Source organism: Paroedura picta, chromosome 4 (genome assembly GCF_049243985.1).
Source record: "Paroedura picta isolate Pp20150507F chromosome 4, Ppicta_v3.0, whole genome shotgun sequence".
In the NCBI taxonomy this organism is placed as follows: domain Eukaryota; kingdom Metazoa; phylum Chordata; class Lepidosauria; order Squamata; family Gekkonidae; genus Paroedura; species Paroedura picta.
Window position 1 is genome coordinate 41,412,745 of NC_135372.1, and position 19,153 is coordinate 41,431,897.

A 19,153-nucleotide genomic window follows, 5' to 3' on the forward strand; every position below is an offset into this window, starting at 1 on the left:
AGTGATTTCTAAAATAATACATGGGGTGAAGAAAGTGGATAGATAATGTTTTCATTCTCCCATAATGCCAGGATTTACAGGCAACTGATGAAATTTTATTTATCAGATTTTTTTTTTACCTTCTGTTCCCAGCAAGCTGGTTTACGGTGAGTTACAGCAAATTGATCGGACTTATATTCAGGACAAAGGAAATACTTATTCACTTAGAGAGGTATATCACGATGGCCATTAGTTTAGTAGGCTTTGAAAAGGGATCAAAGAAACCCATGGAAGACAAATCTTTGAAGAAATAATCTTGAATCCTTTTTAGACGGTATTAAATATCTATAAATACCTATAAGCATCAAAGAATTGAGGCTTTTGAACTCTGGTGCTGGAGAAGACTCTTGTGAGTCCCTTGGACTGCAAGGCGAACAAACCGGTCAGTCCTAGAGATCAGCCCTGCCTGCTCCTTAGAAGGCTAGATCCTGAAGATGAAACTCAAACTTTGGTCACCTCATGAGAAGGAAGGGCTCCCTGGAAAAGAGCCTAATGCTGGGAGCGGTTGAGGGCAAAAGAAGAAGGGGACGACAGAGAATGAGGTGGCTGGATGGAGTAGGTGCAAACTTAAATGGACTCTGGGGAATGGTAGAGGACAGGAAGGACTGGAGGATCATTGTCCATGGGGTCGCGATGGGTCAGACATGATTTCGCACCGAACAACAAAAAATACCTATAAAAGGTTTTTAAAAGCTAGTTTAAGAACAAAAATGAATAAAGTTATGAGGTAAACTTAAGATGATTTCACAACTAGGATGGAAAAAAGGCTATAGAAGATAACATGCAATAGCTGAGGAGAAAAGGGGAGGGACTCAGGCAGTCATCCTTGAAGTGAGAACTGTAGAGTGTCACCCCCCCCCCCACACACACACACACTCCTGACCACTGGTGGGGAATGGCAAGGTAGGATGGATAGATCAAAGTTAACAAACTCCTAGAGATTAGGAGTGGAGCCTGGGGAGGACAGGAAGCTCCATGGGGTACAATGCCATAGAGTCCATCCTCTAAAAACATCAGCTTTTTTTCTCCAGGGGAACTGATCTCTGTAGTCTGTAGATGAGCTATAATTCTGGGGGATCCCCAGGGCCCACCTGGAGGCTGGCATCCCTACAGTCATGATTTTGCTGAAACTCTGCCTAAGCTCAACTGTTCAAGTGGGAAGCTGTGTTGGTTTGAAGTAGCAGAACGAAGTGTGAGTCCAGGGGCACCTTTAAGACCGACAAAGTTTTATTCAAGGTGTAAGCTTTTGTGTACGTGTATATTGCATGCACTAATACCTTGAATAAAACTTTGTCGATCTTAAAGGTGCCCTGGACTCAAACTTTGTTATGTTCATCTGTGAAATGTTGGCAGGTATCAATCTCTGTCTTTTTATAATGAAAGGTTTCAAATATTTATGTAAGCTGCTCGAGGGCTCAGATATAGATCTAATAAATAAATAAACGGGGTAGAACTTACTTCCAAGAAAATGTACATAGATGGACCAGAGTATAAAAAAAAAAACCCAGTGAAACCAAACAGCATAAAAGCAACTCAGGGGAACAACCTGAAATGTGGTAATAGATGTCTAAAAATATGCTATGCATACATATATGGAAACCACCAAAGGTGAAAGCACCAGAAATTTCATTAGTGAAAAATAATCCGTAAGGATTACAGATATATAGGTTTGTTTCAGAATAATGGTAAGTCACAGTATCATGGGGAGGGAGGGAACTGTTCATTCCAAACAGCAAAGAGTCAGAGCTCTACATAATTCAGTGAAATACAAATCCAGCCACAGCTACTGAATAGCCAGTCAATGAATCAGTTCTTAATAACTCTTCATCAGGACTCAGGTTACAAACAGAATCTCAGAATTTATATTCCAGTATATGGTTAGAGCAGCCTTTTCCAATCTTTTGACCATGGAAGAGCCCCTGAAATATTTTTCAGGCTTTGAGGGGCCCCGGAACTGGGCCAGAAGTGGTCAGCTGGCCACGCCTCCTTGCCACGCCTGAGGAGGACTAAGCGGGGAAGGGGGAAAGAAAGAGAAGGTGATTCCAGCAAGAGTCGGCATCCAGGCTCTGCCCCCTTTCCCAGCATGGTAACCAAAGAATGCTACCCTCCAGGCGAATGGAAACGGCCAGTCCCCTGCTTTCATGGCAATGCTGGGAATAACTCGTGGCCTAGTCCATTAAGGCAGGATCTTGGAAAAAGGCCGGAGAGCCCCTTGAGAGCTCTCTCGGGATCCCTGGTCAGGCATCCCTGGGTTAGAGACATAGCAAAAGTTACAGTCATGTGACTTAGCCAGTTTTGCAGCGCTGATGAAAGAATCAAGCTTTTCAGGTAGGCAATAACCAAAATCTGGAGTCTACTAAATATGTACATTCATAAGGTTCTCTCTTTCTGCGTAGTCATGTTGGGAACCTGGCTTAAAAAAAACAAAGACGTGTGCTGGCCTGACTTCAGAGGAACATGTGAGGCAGCGCCTGCTGTTGTGATCCTGCCGGGGTGATTCGGGAAGGCGGAGTGGCCCTGAAGCAAGCCAAGTTGAGTGGCTCCATGGTGCTCTGAGCCAGCCAAACAGGGGCCGCTTCAGCTCAGCTCCAGCCAGCAATATAAAGTGGCAGACTCATTGCCTCTGGTGGAGGAAGTAACGGGCAGGTTGATGCTGATCACTGAGGCTACGGAGGGGGTTGGGAGGAGGAGTCCCTGCGGCACCAGCACTGCTTCCAGGGTTGGGTTCCACTTGCTCCTGGCTGCCAGTGGCGTGTCACGCCACACCTGTGTGATGCTGCCTTTTGCTATCTTGGGACTAGGGTCACCAGATCTGGGGTGGGAAATACCTGGAGACTTTGGGGTAGAGCCAGGAGTGGGTGGGATTGGGGGTGGGGAGGGACCTGAGTGGAGTATGATGCTATGGAGCCCACCCTCCAAGGAAGCCATTTTCTCCGGGGAAACTGATCTGTGTCATCTGGAGATGAGCTGTAATTCCAGAGGATCCCCAGGTCCCATCTGGCGACTAGCATCCCTAAGTGGGAACTTCACTGGCATGCTCCCCCAAGCCTCTGAATAAAAGCCAGATTCTCCAGACCATGTGTCTCCTTGATGGCTTACACTCCAGAAACTCCTTTATACCTACGTTCCCAATCCTGATACGTCCTCTTCCTCCCCTGCCCTGCCTTCCCATTTGCTGTCTCCCTTGCTTAGTTTCACTTTCCCCTTATTCATCTCACCGGCCTGAAGCTGGTCTCTCCCTGTGAGTCTTGCTTGCTGAGTCAACCTCTTGAGATCCAGCTCACCGACAGCTGTGGGTCTGGCCTACACTGACAGCATCCTGAGACTTGGCCCATTGATAGCTGCCAGCCCCTCCCCTGCCTGAGCTGGCTCCCTCTGCGTTGTTTCACCTTCTGCTGCCACCGTCCTGCTACTGCCCAAGTTTCAGGAGGCTGGGCAACTGCCAGTTTTAGGTTCAGGGTCTGTGCCACAGTGCTGCTTCCAGGAGTTTGCAGTCATGGTTCTAGATGTGGAATGCAGTGCACTGGGAATCTTTCCTGCAAGTAAATTGGCAAGTCTGCCTCTGGATGCTGTTTGCTTGCAAATGTTTGTTGCATTCTGCTGACTGGTAAGTCATAGGTGACACTTTGCCTTGTATCAGATGTTGTTGAATGGCTTTCAGCGCATCTCTGCCTGCCTAAAGAGGTAAGATTTAATCCCGTCGCATTACAGAGGCAAATAACAACATCAGCAGGCTCATGCAATGTCAATGGATTGTGCTATTACAAAGTTGGCCAGTTTTCTCCCAACTTAAATGGCTTTTCTTCCAACAGAAGAGCCACTTAAGTTGGAGAGACTCCTGAGGCTAGAGGGAATTCCTCCACTCCTAGTTCCTGAATTGCTAGGAGGGGAATCCAATGTATGAATGAACATCCTGTTTCCCTGGGAGACCAACCAGGTGCCACTGGATAGCGTACAATGCGAGGACAGAATCAAGAATCCTTTATTTTTTCCTCCCTTCTTCTCTCCCTTCTCCTGGCACCTAACATCTGCCCCTCCCAGTTGCTTTTTTTGATCCATTTCTGACAGACTGTTGAGATGACGTGCTCCCTGGACCAAGCTCTTGCCCTGCTGCTTACTGTTTTTCACAAGTATGCATGCAAAGAAGACAAAAAGAACACCCTGAACAAGAAGGAGCTGAAGGAACTGATCCAGAAGGAGCTGACCATCGGACCATACTTGAATGACGCTGAGATTCAAGGACTGATGGCTGACCTGGATCGCAATGGAGAACTTCCAGGTATATGGGATCTTCCTCGGGCTTTGGCTATGATTTACAATGAGGCGTTGAATGGATAATCATAGAAAAGCCCAGTTAGGTTGAGGCAGCATAGCCTTGACAAACCGGAAGTATTTTTGTCAGTTTTGTTTCTAATAAAAAATTGATTTTTGTAACATTAAAAAAGTAATCCATTCTTTTTTTTAACCGCTGCCTCTGTCCCATCTCAGCAACTGGCCCTCAGAGGCCCCTTATCGCTGACCATGGATGTGTCATTTAGCTGCTATGGCTAATAGCTGTTGCCTGGCCTACCACTCATGAATGTATCCAGTTGCCCTTTAAAGTTACCCCTGAATTAATTCTGCATTAAAAATTCTTGCAGTCAGTTCTGAATCTTGAATGGGTATAGCCCTCAAATTCTAGTACTATGGGAGAACATTTTCTCTCTCTCCACTTTTGTTACACCATTAACCTTGGTGACCTCCTTAGTCATCCCATCTTATTTTCTAAAAGGAAAAGCCCCGAACGTTTCAGCTTTTCCTTGCAGGGATGATGCTCTAACCCTTTAATCATTTTGGTTGCCCTTTTTTGCATCATTCTCAACCCTGCAATATCTTTCGGGAGAACGGATGACTGGACATGAACATACTATTCCAAATGTAAATACCCTGCGGGATATAAAATGCATTTGGGTGTTGGCTATTTTATTTTCAGTCCCTCTGAATAATCTTTTTCACCACTCCCAACACACCATGAAGAAGAGTTGGTTCTTAAATGCCACTTTTCTCTATCCGAAGGAGGCTCTTACGGTCATCTTCCCTTTCCTCTCCCCACAACAGACACCCTGTGAGGGAGGTGAGGCTGAGAGAGCCCTGATATCACTGCTCGGTCAGATCAGTGCCGTGGCAAGCCCAAGGTCACCCAGCTGGCTTCATGTGGGGGAGAGCAGAATCGAACCTGGCTCACCAGATTAGAAGTCGGCATTCCTAACCACTACACCAAACTGAGAAGATGCCTTCACAGAGCGAATGTCTTCACTGACAATTTCTTCATGGTCATACAAGAAGTCCATTGGTGGTGACCTCAGGATCTTTCTTCATTGTCTCCTTATGTAAAAAGCTCTTCACCCTAACACTACCCTAACACCAGATGGTTATTGCAAACGGGCAGGGAGATGTAAAGCACTTTTACTGCAGTTCTAAGCAGAGTTACACTCTTCAGAAGAAGAAGAAGAGTTGGTTCTTATATGCCGCTTTTCCCTACCCGAAGGAGGCTAAGCGGCTTACAGTCGCCTTCCCTTTCCTCTCCCCACAACAGACACCCTGTGAGGTGGGTGAGGCTGAGAGAGCCCTGATATCACTACTCGGTCAGAACAGTTTTATCAGTGCTGTGGCGAGCCCAAGGTCACCCAGCTGGCTGCATGTGGGGGAGCGCAGAATCGAACCCGGCATGCCAGATTAGAAGTCAGCACTCCTAACCACTACACCAAACTGGCTCTCAGTGACAGGCAAGAGTTTCTTCTTGAGGGTCTTCCCATCTATTTTCTTCTTCGTGTTGTCAGACTGTAATGTTGGAGTCAAAGAGGAAGGGAACCCTAGACACAGTCACATATGCACTCCCCGGGCTATGAGTCACAAGTACAGCCTTTCTGAACAAACCCTTAGTGATTCATGAATTCAGCATCACGCAGCAGGTCTTTGTTTTCTAGCTCTCCTTTCCCATTTAACGCCTAATTCTGAACAGGAGCTTCCCCACCAGACTTCCAATTAGGATGCTATTGATTTGTATGTGTGCGCATGCATGTGCTTATGGGGAGGGGTAGGGATCCAAGTACTGGTGATTACTCAAATTCAACATTGTCATTTTATTAAATGGAAATATATATTTTGCTTCTAAGTGCTGGGACTGCTTTTGGTTCTTTAATATAAATTGTATATTATAAACTGAGTAACAGGAGAAAAATAGAAGATCACAGTGCTGGCTGGATTAGACCTAGAATCCTTTTAGTCCAGCTTCCAGCTAGATACAGTGGAACTCACAAAGAAGAGTTGGTTCTTGCATGTCGCTTTTCTCTACCTGAAGGAGTCTCCAAGCGGCTTACATTTGCCTTCCCTCTCCCCACAAAAGACACCCTGTGTGGGAGGTGAAGCTGAGAGAGCCCTGATATTACTGCTCAGTCAGAACAGCTTTATCAGTACTGTGGTGAGCCCAAGGTCACCTAGCTGGCTGTGTGTGGAGGTGCAGGGAATCAAATCTGGCTCGCCAGATTAGAAGTCCGCGCTCCTAACCACTACACCAAGCTGGAATGAAGTTAACCTCCCTGCATCCAATGTTTATTTTTGGCCCCAGTATATGGTATTCGGAATTACACTGCTCCTGAACATGAAGGTTCCATTTTAATGCCATTGCTAATATTCAATGAAAAGTTGTATCAACTGCAAATCAACTGAATTATGTTTAAAATAGTTTAAAAGCCAGCACTTGTTATGGTAAATTCCACACACATTAATTATGTGTGGAGCGAAGCAGTGTTTTACATTGTCTGGTAGGGTAGTTCCTAGTATTATGAAAGAGAATGCCGAAGAGTACAAAAAGTGTTAATTTTTAGAATATGTTCCCTTTTTAGAAATTCATTGCAAGTTTGCATCCCTTGGAAAAGGTTAACTTCCCTTGGAAAACATCCCTTGGAAAAGGTTAAATGCAACAGGAATAAGCAGCAGCTACTCCAGCAAAGGAGCTTTCAAGCCAAGTGAGAAGCAGAGGTGGTTTGCCAGGGCCTTCCTCTGCAAAGTCCTTCTTGGTTGTTTCCCATCCTACAAGCTCAATTTAGCATCCAAGACTGAGCCATACCATGCTGCCTTGCCTCCCATTTGAGCCATAGGAGGCATCAAATTACCACTTCAGATTGATAACAGTTTTTCACTGTTTTTGTTTGTTTCTAGGTATTTCTCAACCCAGAGTTGGCAATGCTAGGAGCACTGTAGCATATACAGATGAATGTTTGATTGAAACTCTACATCTATTAAGGTGCTGGTCCCCAGTTTCATTTGTAAAGTGAGTGTTTGTTGGCTGTTTCTTATGGACATACACACACAAGCAGGATGTATGTGCATTCACGATAATTTGTGAGCAGGTCTAGAGAGTCACTAGATTAGCCATTCTCAACTTTGCTACCATTGAGAAGCCCGTGAAATATTCTTCAGGATTTGAGAAACCCCAGAGGTGGCATGATTGTGCAGAATATGGTTGGGAAGCATAGCTGTGTACATGCCCACCCAGGGCTCCTCCCTTTCCCACCCCTTCCAGGCCCGACATTGGCCATTTTGGAGTGGAGGTGGGCCAACATGATCATATATAAATGCTTAACAAATTTTAAAAATCTATTAAAATTAATTCAGTCCCAACCATTCAGGAAACCCATCCAGAGCTGTCATAAACCTTGGTTGAGAAAGGCTGCAGTAGACAAAGGCAACACAGCGAGGCCTGTTATAGCATGGGAACTGAACCAAGGTCTTGTGAACCCAGCTTAGGTCACCAGTGTGATTTTTAGTCACAACTATGGGTTTTATTGTAATTTTTATCTTGTAAACCGTCATGAGCCTAAGGGAATGGCGGTATAAAAGTTTAATAATAATAATAATAAAAGTCAACTCACATCATTTTTGTGAACTTTATTATCCATTTTAAGAGTACAGCATTAAGTGTCATAGTTTTTGTATAGTCATCTACAATGGGAATAGGGGGCATGCATGGCTCCCTTTTGTGATAAAGGATTTTTGAATGAGACCAAAGTATCTTACAAACGGAAATTACTCCTAGCAGGTTTGGGTATCAAGAAGCTGCCTGATGTCCCATTTTAAGACTATGTCACTGGAAAAAGTCTAATTCGACCCAAAGGGATATGCATTGAATTTTTTTTGTGGCTGCTGAGAATCCTTTTTAGAGTTTGACGTTAATATACCACTAGAATCATGTTCTAGACTAACAATGGTACACTTACAGAGAAAGAAAATAATTTCAGAGACAAAAAGAGGAGATTTGTAGGCTGCAAAGATGTTTAGGGAGAAACAATGGTCCAGGAAGCTCAGTTGCCACAACATCTGCAATCCTAAGAATACTTACCTGGGAGTAAGCCCAACTGAATCAAATGTTCCTGTCTTCAGTGTAAAAATGCATCCAATTGCACTATAAGGCTGCAACTGTAACTGCAAGGCAGATAGTCTTCAAAAATTGATGGCACAATAAATTCTTGTTTGTCTTTAAGGTGCCATAAGACATCTGTTGATTTTTGCTCCAATATATTTTTAAACATTACTTGGTGAGGATCATTGCATCTGAAAAATTACTCTGGAAAAAGAGTTTGTTCGTCTGAGAGACTGCTCTTGTTGAGGCACAGATTCCCTGAATTCCTGTCTTTTTATCCTGACGTTCCACCAAAAGCTCAGGTTACCATACACGGTTCTCCCTTCCTCCATTTTTTCTTCCTACCCTGCAAGGTGGGTTAGGATGCAAGAGGGGGGCCGGCTTGGCCATGACACAGGGAGCCTTATGAGAGGGCGATGTGAGCTCTGGTCTCCCTTAAGCGCATCTCATAAAAATAGTCTCTCATTTGAGAGAGGATCAACCCTGCCTGGTTTTTAAGGTTCCACTAAACCTTCCGTTGAGTTTTGCTGCGGCAGATTCACACGGCTACCTTTCGTGAATCGTAACCGGGGAAAGGTGTATTTCTGAACCAACGTGCTGGAAAGGTGAGATCCTGCGTTACCTAACAGCGGGGCTCCCTGCCGACGTGCCCATGCTTGGGCTGGCGCCGCAAGCAGCTCGTGGCTGCTGGCGGCCAGAATGCGGAACCCACTGGCGGTGCGGGGCTCGTGCGCGACGAGAGGGGCTTAACAAAAGGACGCGCGAGGGAAGCGAAAGGGTTGCCATGCCGACCACTCACACCTCTCTATTCGTTCCCCTCCTCCACCCCACGCAACCCCCGTCGCCATGGCACCCGCCCTGCCAATGGGAAGCCGCGTCGAGAGGCCGCCCGCCGGTCGCGTAGGAGCAGGCGAGGGAAGCCTTTTCGCCGCGCACCGAGGCGGAAGTGTGTGCCGTTGAGGTTGGGCCGCACCCGGAAGTGTGGGTTGAGGGAGGAGTGGGAAGGCGGGGAGGGGGGGGGGTGTGTGGAAGAGAAAGAGAGAAAAGCGGCCTCGACGACTCTCGGCTGTTAGTCGGCGCCCGCCGGCACGCGACCCCGGGCGCGAGCGGAGGCCTCGGCGGCTCTCGCGAGACTTGGGTCCAGCCGGGAGGCGGAGAGCGGAGCCGTTTCCCCTCCCCTCGCGGCTTCTCTCCCTCCTCCCCCTCCTTCCTTTCTCACGCCTCCTCCCCCTCCAGGAAGAGCCCGGGCCCAGCACGGGAAGATGGCGGCGGCCGGAGGCGGCGGCCGGAGCAGTGGCTGCGGCGGCTCCGGGGCAGCGGAAGGGCCCGAGGTGTGAGACCCCAGCGCAGGACCGGCGGGGACTGGCTGGCGGCGGCGGCGGAGGATGAGCTTGCTTTGCGCGCAGTATCTCCGGTGAGGAACGGAGGGGGAGGCTGGGAGGCGAGACGGGGCAGCCGGGGGGCACTCTTGGACTTCCAGGGACGGCGAGGGGGCTGCGGGGGACCCCCTGTGGCCTCCGCCAGGGCCTGGAATGGGGAGGGGGGTCGAAAGGCCTTGGGACGGCAGGTGTGGGAGGGATGCTGGGCGACAGGAGCCTCTGGAAGGGGAGGACCAGGTGGCGAGGAAGGGGGTGGTGCTGGGGTGGGATGGGATGCAAGAAGGTGTTTTCTCACCGCGGACTTCTCGTGCCCCGTGTGATTCCCGTCCTTTATGTGTCCTGCTCGCCGTGCGATTAGAAAGTGAAAAAGCACATATTTGCTTTTTCAAATAAAACCCAACCCCCAAGAGAGTTGTATTTAGAAACTGTGGGCTTGAATGTTAGCAAGGCTATTACAGTGTTGGTTTAGAACCTTCCCCCACTCGCAGCAACACGCGTAATGTGGAAACCCAGTTTTGGGGGTGAGCAATACCGTACCTTTAAAAAAACGGCCCGGCAAGGTAAGGTGAGAAAAGTGGGATGCATGGTCAAACCTATCTCCACCCAGTCCTTTCACAGTTGAGGTGGGTTTGTTTTTAATAGTGCCTGAAAATTAATAGTCGCCACTGTGAAAGCGACATGGACTGGGAGATGGAGCAAATCTTAAAAGATAAGCAAAATGCCTGGCAGGGATGGCCCTCTTTTCTTCAGCAAGGCTAGACTGCTATCTTGTGGTGGAGGGATTGCTGTAGTGCTATTCCTGAGAAAGGTGGTATGCTGAAATGTGCAAACATGCAGAAGGGTGATGCTGTTTCATGGGTGATGCACTAAATAATAGTTAGATGAGCAAATGAGGAGGCTATGTGGTAGGGAGGAATAGGCTGTTAAAGGAGGAGTGCTGTGTAGAAGCATATGGAAGACCAAGCATGACAACTTTTCTGTCATTCCGTTTTAATGCACTTTTTCCCTTGGCCTGGTTTCTGCAGTACTAAAAGGATGTGCTACAGAGGTGCTATGTTATTTGGTGTTGCACTGCTAATGGCACCAGCATTGAACCTTGGATGTCAAGCAAAATCTTAGACTCTCTATGTAAGGCGCTGCATAGTTGGTTTGTAGATTATAACAGTCACACTGCTCATATCTGGTAAGTTGTTGCTGTTCTCTTAGTTTATGGTATTAAACCTGTTTTGACACCAAAGCAGTTTTTATGGAGGAAATAATCTGGAGTGGATTTGTTGCTATAAAGTATGCATACTGCAAATTTACTACAGACTTAAAGTCTTGGAACAAGATAGCTGTGTGGAAAAAGAATAATGCTTCTTGTCAAGGATCTTCAGTCCAGCATGTAAAATATTGCAGCATACAGACAAGTTCCAACCAGACTCATTCATTTTCTCCACAATCCAAGTCATCTTTCTCTGATCTTTTTGAAGTATCTTCATATGAATAAAACAACCTTGTGGAAAGCAATTTTGTTCCTTTTGGAGAAATATCTTGCTTCTTTTTATCCTCCCTGTCTGTAACTTGTTGCTTGAGTCTGTCATTAACTGCTGGATTTACAGTGCAGTCCTGTGGCAGAGTTATTCTAGTCCAAGCTTGTTGAAAGCAGTGGGTTTACATTAGAATAAGTCTGCATAAGATTGCCTGTTAATAGAAATTCTTGTCTGTGAAGTAGCATTTTAACCACTGCTTCTCTGACTGGGGTTCAGGGTCCCTTTGGAAAATACCACAATATTTTGGGGGTCTTTGACAGAACAGAGGGCAGCCCCATATAGCTATCACAAAAACAAAGCCCTCTCATCCAGTAAGGAATTGAATCAATAACTCTAAGCACCTCATGGGTGGAATTTATTTATTTATTTTTTAGATTTCAATACTGTCCTCCCATACGACTCAGGGCGCTTCACATACAACATTGCAGGGTTAGTACATAGAACAGTCTGAACATACAACAGTTCACAAAAAAATGGATCAGCAACAATCCAACAGTGCATCTAAATAAACAGAACTCCAATGGCTTTGGTCAGTGATAATATAACAACAGTGACAACTTAGACAACCCCCAGGGAGGTCAGGCTGGTTCAGGTCATGGAGCGGGTTTCTGAGGGGGGACCCGTGGATGTTGTTGGGTCAGTCGGACTCAAGCAAATGCCCGGTGCTCCCTTTTGCAGTCCCTGCGGAATTGTGGAAGTTCAAGCAGGGCCCTGATCTCTTCAGGGAGCTCGTTCCACCAGGACAGAAAAAGCTCTGATTTCTCCTTTTTCTACGGATAGCTTGTAAAGTTTCTGTCACTAGTAGGCCTCTAGATTTCAGCTGATCAATGAGAAATTGCTAGGAAATGCTCTGATTAGTGCTGGAATTCAGTTGCTTAGCCTTAGGAATCCAGTTATTGACTTACTGGTATCAAGGATTTACACTCTAATACAGCCATGATAGATATTTCAGGTAAAATTGAATTGGCTTTCACTGTACTTATCAAAGTGTTTTATGGTCGCAGCCAGTGGTAATATCAGTTGACTATCAGAAGTTTTATGTGATGCTAGTCGTTTTCCGGGAGCAACTCTGCTGGTACCTTCCTACTTATGAAAACATTTTCTGCCTTTACACCTGATAAGGGTCTCCAAGGCAGCACACATTAAGAAGGAGAAGGAGAGTTGGTTGTTATATGCCGCTTTTCTCTACCCGAAGGAGGCTCAAAGTGGCTTACAGTCACCTTCCCTTTCCTCTCCCCACAACAGACACCCTGTGAGGTGGATGAGGCTGAGAGATACTGATATTCCTGCTTGGTCAGGCCAAGGTCACCCAGCTGGCTGCATGTGGGGGAGTGCATAATCAAACCTGGCTATGCAGATTAGAAATCCACATTCCTAACCACTACACCAAACATTCTGAGGAATGAAAGCCTTTAAAATTATGAAATCATTCAGTAAAAAAACATAAAACAAACAGCAAAATCCTAGAGGAGGTCCAATGAATATCATTGGGGATATGCCAAGTCAATCAAAAAAGGCTTCACCTGCTGGCAGAAGACAGTGATAGAGGGAGACTGATGGATCTCCCTGGGGAAGGGAATTCCAAAGTTTTGGTGCCGTGATGGAGAAGGCTCTCAGGTTGCCGCCCATCTGGCCTCAGATGGTGGGGGAAACTGAAGATAGGATGAATGGAATGAGTGGCTAGATTCATATGGAAGAAAGTGGTCATTAAGGTGTGTTGATCTAGGGCATGCAGGGCTTTAAAGGTCAATACCAGTTTCTTGGATTGAGCCTGGAAGCAAGTAGGAAGCCACTGTAGATGGCACAAAACTGGAATGACATGTTGTCTGTGACCCACTTTAGTCAGCATTCAGGTAGCAACATTCTGTGCAAATTGCAGTTTCCAGAGGGATATTGCTGTAATGCAGGAGTCCCTGACCTTCTTGAGCCTGTGAGAACCTCTGGAATTCTGGCACAGTGTGGTGGGCAGAGCCACAAAATGGGTGCCAAAATATAGCTGTCGCAGGAGGTAGAGGCGGCTACAAAAAGACCGCCACCGCTGACTATCACTTACACAGTGAAGATATTTGTGCTGCGGTGATAGCTGCCACCAAACCATCATTTAAAAAAAAAATCTCTATATCCAATCAAGTGTCCATTTCTCAGTCAGGAACCCTGCTGGACAAAAGCCCCACTGGCTTTCAAAAATATATTTGGTGGGCACCAGAAATAGTGTCGATCGGCACCATGTTTGGGACTCCTGCAGTAATCTAAGCTAGATGTTACCGGGGTATGTACTGGGATGGGCTGTAGCTGGCTCATCTGCCAGAGCTGATGAGAGGCACCCCTGTTGTAGCTAACAGAAGGCCTGAGTCCAGGGCTACCCCCAAGCTATCCACTTGCTGCTTTATGGGGAGTGCATCCCCATCAAGAACAGGAGATAACCCGCTTCCTAGGAATACATTTCAGCTTGATAGCTCTCCAGAACTGCCTCTAGGCACCTGTTCATAGTTTCCACAGCATCACTAGTGTCTGCTGGTAGTGCTAGAAAGAGCTGAGAGTCAAATGCATGTTGGTGGCAACTGAGTCCAAATCTCTGGATGACCTCTCCTCGTGACTTTACATATATTGAAAAGTAGGGGGCAAGATGGAACCTTGGGGAACTCTCTGGGCCAGAGGCCAAGGGGCAGGGCAGCAGTCCTGCAGCACCATACTCTGAAACTGACCATTGAGGTTAGACCGGAATCACTGAAGAACAGTGGCTCTTGGAGCCAAAAGGTGATCCAGAAGGATACTGTGATTGATGGTATTAAGAGTTGCCAAGAAATCCAGGAGTTTTAACAGGGTCAAACTCCCCCTTTCTGTCTCCTGTACATGACATCCACCTGAGGCAATTTCAGGCCCATAACTAGGCCTGAAATCTGATTGGAGTGGATCCAAACAATCTGCTTCATTCTTGAATTCCTGAAGTTGGCCAGCCAGTGCTCTTTCAGTCACCTTGCTCAAGAATGGCCTATTTGAGACAACTCCCCTAGATCCAAAGTAGGGTTTTTTTAAAGACCCGTTGAGTTGTGGCTCACCAGAATCAACTACTCTCTAAGAAATGACCTTGTTTGTTCTTGACCCATAATATAAACATTTTATACAAACTTGCTTTTGAAGTTTAGCTGTTGAGAGTCTCACAATATTTTTCCCAGCGCACCAGAAAATGGAGACCTCCATATGGCAGGCGTATCTTGTTCCAGACTTTCAAAGGAGGCTGTCTGAAGGGTGGTTGGTAGCAGTGAAGGAAGAGGGGAAAGGCTTGGGAACTGGTGAAAAATGTTTAAATGAGAATGAGAGCCCCCTCATAGATAAAGTTCAAGACCCACTGGCGTAAGCTTCATTGTGGATTTACAAATGAGCTTGCAATACAGTCTGCATAATTAAGAGGCGCTGACCAGAGATAACAAACTGATGCTCCATAGTAGAATTGGTTTACGTGAACATATTGCTCATAGATTATTTTATTAGTACTCAGAACAGGGAGAAGATGGGGCTTTATATTGTCTTTTGCATCTTTACTCCCCTTCAGTCACTTGCAGTATCCTATTAACCCGTTGTGTGCTGTAATACAACGGGTGCTAGCTCATGGTTTGGTGTGGGTTTTGTGCCTCACTTGGAAGCTGGCAACCCTAAGACAAGGTCTCTTTGTGCACAACTATCCTGAGCCAAGTCAGGTTCAAGCACACCTAGGAAGTGCAGAATTCTAGAGCACAAACCTATACCTATCAGGCAACCTTACTTCCTCTCTGCAATGTTTTCTTGACCTGAAATAGGCCAGGGGAACTGTGGAGGCATTGCAGTCTTTTGAAGCCCCACTTTCAAACCTCAAGGAATATTTCCAACCTCCAGGTGGGTCCTGGAAATCTCCTGGAATTACAGCTCATCTTCAGATTATAAAGATCAGTTCTCCAAGCTGAATTGGCTGCTTTGGGGGTTAGACGGGACTGTCGTGCAAAAGAAACACAACAGTTGCATCTATTTCATCTGTGCAACAACCCTGTGCAGTAGGCCTCATGTGTTTCATCTTCACAGCAACCTCGCGTGGTAGGCCTCAAATGTTCAGAGAGTAGTGGAGAAGAGACATGCATGGCTTGGCTTAGTCTTCCCTCCAGCAGTGAGGCTGTCCACAGCAGTATTTTAAGTGAGATGGGGCTTTTCTGCGGCCTCCCTGAGCTTCTCCCCCCCCCCACTCAAAAGGAAAGCACACCCATGCCCACAGACTCCCCTGCGTTGCTCTGGGAAACACGTCCCTCACCTCAGCAAAGGGGTATTCGAGGCTTCCTTTACAGCAGGCCTGAAAAGGGGGGGTTGTGCAAATCCTGAGCAAGAGCAGCAATTGGCAGTGAGTGGGGAGTATTCCACCAATAAGGGGCTTTAGAACCTTCAGCATTTTATCAAGGTATATGGTCACAATTTTATGTACATCGTCAACTTCAATCCTGTGCCACGCTTGTGCTGCAGTGGCTGGCTTCCACATCACCACCGTGGCACCCTCCTTGATGGAGCAGAGGTCATCTTGGATCGGAATGACCGCTATTGTACTCTAGGCTCTGTCTTTCGTGTTCCAGAGCAATCAGTGCCCAAAGGCTTCCTTTTCAAATCCATTCTGCATTCATTATTAATTCCATGCATAGTGGTTTACTTGTGACATATTGCAATGGAAACCTTGCAAGTCAGTTATTGCTCTTACATGCCTGTATGTCTAACCTCCAAAAACAGTCTGCCCACTGCATTGGCTTTGGGGACCCCTATAACCCCTGCCCCCTCAGTGTTATCTTCATAGATATTCCCCCCCCCGCCCAGGTAACAGAAGCCACCCCCACCCCCCTGGAGCAGACACATAGTTATGAACTTCATTAATTCACTCAATTTATTTTTGATCCCCCCAAGTGCCTTACATCATCCTGTTTCACACTCACAAGAACCCTGTGAGGTTGGATAGGCACAGGGCGTACATCTGTTCCAAAGCTACCCCCTGGCTTCCATGGAACAAGTGGAGAATGGAATCTGGGTCTCCCAGATCCAGTTTCATGCTCTAACCCCCACACCATGCTGACTAATTCACTCGGACTACCCTCTGACCCCTCCAATCTTCACAGAGAAACCTGCAAGGTGAGGGAGGGAACCTTTCCATGTCCCTGGGCCCCTGCTTTGACTGTGACCAGGGGGACCTGCACCACCATCCGTAGCCCCCCCCCCAGAGCCCTCCCTCTTAGACATGTCCTTGGGAAGCCTTCAGGAAGAGTGACAGAGGGGCTGGAAAGGGAGTGTGACAGGAAGGGTTGTGGAGCTCCTGTGATGTAGTCAAAACCAAACAGCAGAGACACAGTTGTGGCACAACACAGACTTCATTGCACTGCAAAGCATGGCAAGACTGTTTGCTTCCTCCCTGGGCCACAGTAAAGAGAACTGGGGATCCCTGGCATGATGTGAGTCATTAGGATGGCATTGGAGGCGGAACTTGGAATGGCTGGTTGTGTGCTATGCTCTCCTTCAAGACGAGGGCTGGAACCGTGGACTGAGTATAGTGTGTATGGAGGGAGGTGGAACTCCCCACACACATACACACGTCTCCCCGTTGAATCTCCACCTACAGGCAAGTAAAGCAGAGGTACGGACTCCGCTTGAGCTACATGATGGTGCCTTCCCCTCAACTATTCTTTGTCCTCCTCCTGGGGTGTTAGTTCTAAGTTCTCGCCCTGTAGTAATAAGTGTCCTCTCTGTGCTTTCCCCAATACCAAAGTGCCTTGCCACTTTCTCTTACATAGCAGGGATTTCGGAGTTGGAGTACTGTGCCAGGCAACCTAGCTACTGAGTTTTAAGATGTCCTGGCTGAAGCTTTGTTGGGTGGGAGGGAGGTGATTGGCTGAGGTTGTAGTCAGTATCCTGGGCTCCTTGGAGCCTGGTTGGCACGGCTGCAATGGCAGGAGGATGACTTGTGTTTTCAGTTTAATCGAAGCCTATGCACTATGTTATTTTTTTGTTGGCATAACTTTGTGCCTCTGGCAGGACGTATTCCCAGGCTGAAAGTGCTCTGGGAGCCAACTAACTCTGGCAATGTCTTCAAAACTGCCCACAACCATGCCTATGCCTCAGTTGTGCCAGTGGGTGGCCTCTGGAGCTTTCCATCAGTACTGAAGAGTGATGGAGCAGTGCTTGGGGCCTACACCATCATAACTGGTTTTTACACTGGCATATCTTGGTGATAGAGAAGACTCTTGTGAGTCCCTTGGACTGCAAGGCGAACAAACCGGTCAGTCCTAGAGGAGATCAGCCCTGCCTGCTCCTTAGTTTCATTTCATCTTGATCAGTAGAAGTAGGTCCAGCTGGTGCTTTTGGTGGAGGTTTTACATGTTTATTTTTTAATATAGGGAGCAGCACTGTAGTCCTGTAATGATGCATTTGATATGTGTCCTTGTGTTTGGCCGCATCCATCACTAAAGATCCATTCCGTCCCTCTCTTGGTATGCAGGGCAGTAGTTCACAAATTAAAATTCTAAAGGATTATTTGAAGTTTGGGAATACTGTTGGAGAGGTATAGGTGAATCTGATGGTGTTTGTGGACATATTACGTCGATGGAACAACATATGCCTCTAATTATAGTGTGTTTTACTTTCTCTAACACTCCTATTTTATGATTTGTAGTCTGATGTAATCCAAAGACTGGGAGTGAGTTGTTGTTGTTAGGTGCAAAGTCGTGTCCGACCCATTGCTACCCCATGGACAATGATCCTCCAGGCCTTCCTGTCCGCTACCATTCCGCGGAGTCCATATAAGTTTGCACCTACTGCTTCAGTGACTCCATCCAGCCACCTCATTCTCTGTCATCCCCTTCTTTTGCCCTCAATCGCTCCCAGCATTAGGCTCTTCTCCAGGGAGTTCTTCCTTCTCATGAGGTGGCCAAAGTATTTGAGTTTCATCTTCAGGATCTGGCCTTCTAAGGAGCAGGCAGGGCTGATCTCTAGGACTGACCGGTTTGTTCGCCTTGCAGTCCAAGGGACTCACAAGAGTCTTCTCCAGCACCAGAGTTCAAAAGCCTCAATTCTTTGACACTTGGCCTTCCTTATGGTCCAACTTTCGCAGCCACACATTGCAACTGGGAATACCATAGCCTTGACTAAACGCACTTTTGTTGACAGGGTGATGTCTCTGTTTTTAGGATGCTGTCTAGATTTGCCATAGCTTTCCTCCCCAGGAGCAAGCGTCTTTTAATTTCTTTGCTGCAGTCCCCATCTGCAGTGATCTTGGAGGTTAGGAAAATAAAATCTGCCACTATCTCCATTTCTTCCCCATCTATTTGCCAGGAATTGAGAGGGCTTGGTGCCATGATCTTTGTTTTCTTGATGTTGAGTTTCAAGCCAACTTTTGCACTTTCCTCCTTCACCCGCATCAACAGGCTCTTTAGTTCCTCACTTTCTGCCATTAGAGTGGTATCATCTGTGTATCTGAGGTTGTTGATATTTCTCACTGCAATCTTGATCCCAATTTGTGACTCCTCTAATCCCGCCTTTCACATGATGTGCTCCGCATACAAGTTAATAGGCAAGGTGACAGTATACAGCCTTGCCAAACTCCTTTCTCAAATTTTGAACCAATCAGTGATTCCATGTTCAGTTCTCACTGTTGCTTCTTGACCTGCATGTAAGTTTCTCAAGAGACAAATAAGATGCTCTGGTATTCCCATCTCTTTAAGAACTTGCCACAATTTGTTGTGCTCCACATAATCAAAGGCTTTAGCATAGTTAATGAAGCAGAAGTAGATGTTCTTCTGGAACTC

The 19,153-nt window shown here is 46.7% G+C and overlaps 1 protein-coding gene across 4 annotated transcripts in view; it reads left to right on the plus strand.

The window, feature by feature from the left end:
• The first annotated feature begins 9,276 nt into the window (after positions 1-9,276).
• The window catches only part of SMG7 (SMG7 nonsense mediated mRNA decay factor), an 89,304-nt gene continuing 79,427 nt past the window's right edge, over positions 9,277-19,153 (plus strand). Inside the window, exons 1-2 of one of the 4 annotated variants that reach the window (XM_077332616.1) lie at positions 9,277-9,401; positions 9,677-9,854. In XM_077332616.1, the coding sequence (XP_077188731.1) occupies positions 9,826-9,854 (29 nt within the window). In that variant the 5' untranslated portion in view covers positions 9,277-9,401; positions 9,677-9,825. Of the gene's footprint in view, positions 9,422-9,676; positions 9,855-19,153 lie in introns of all 4 variants that reach the window. The other 3 variants (XM_077332619.1, XM_077332617.1, XM_077332618.1) reach the window with 3 other exon arrangements.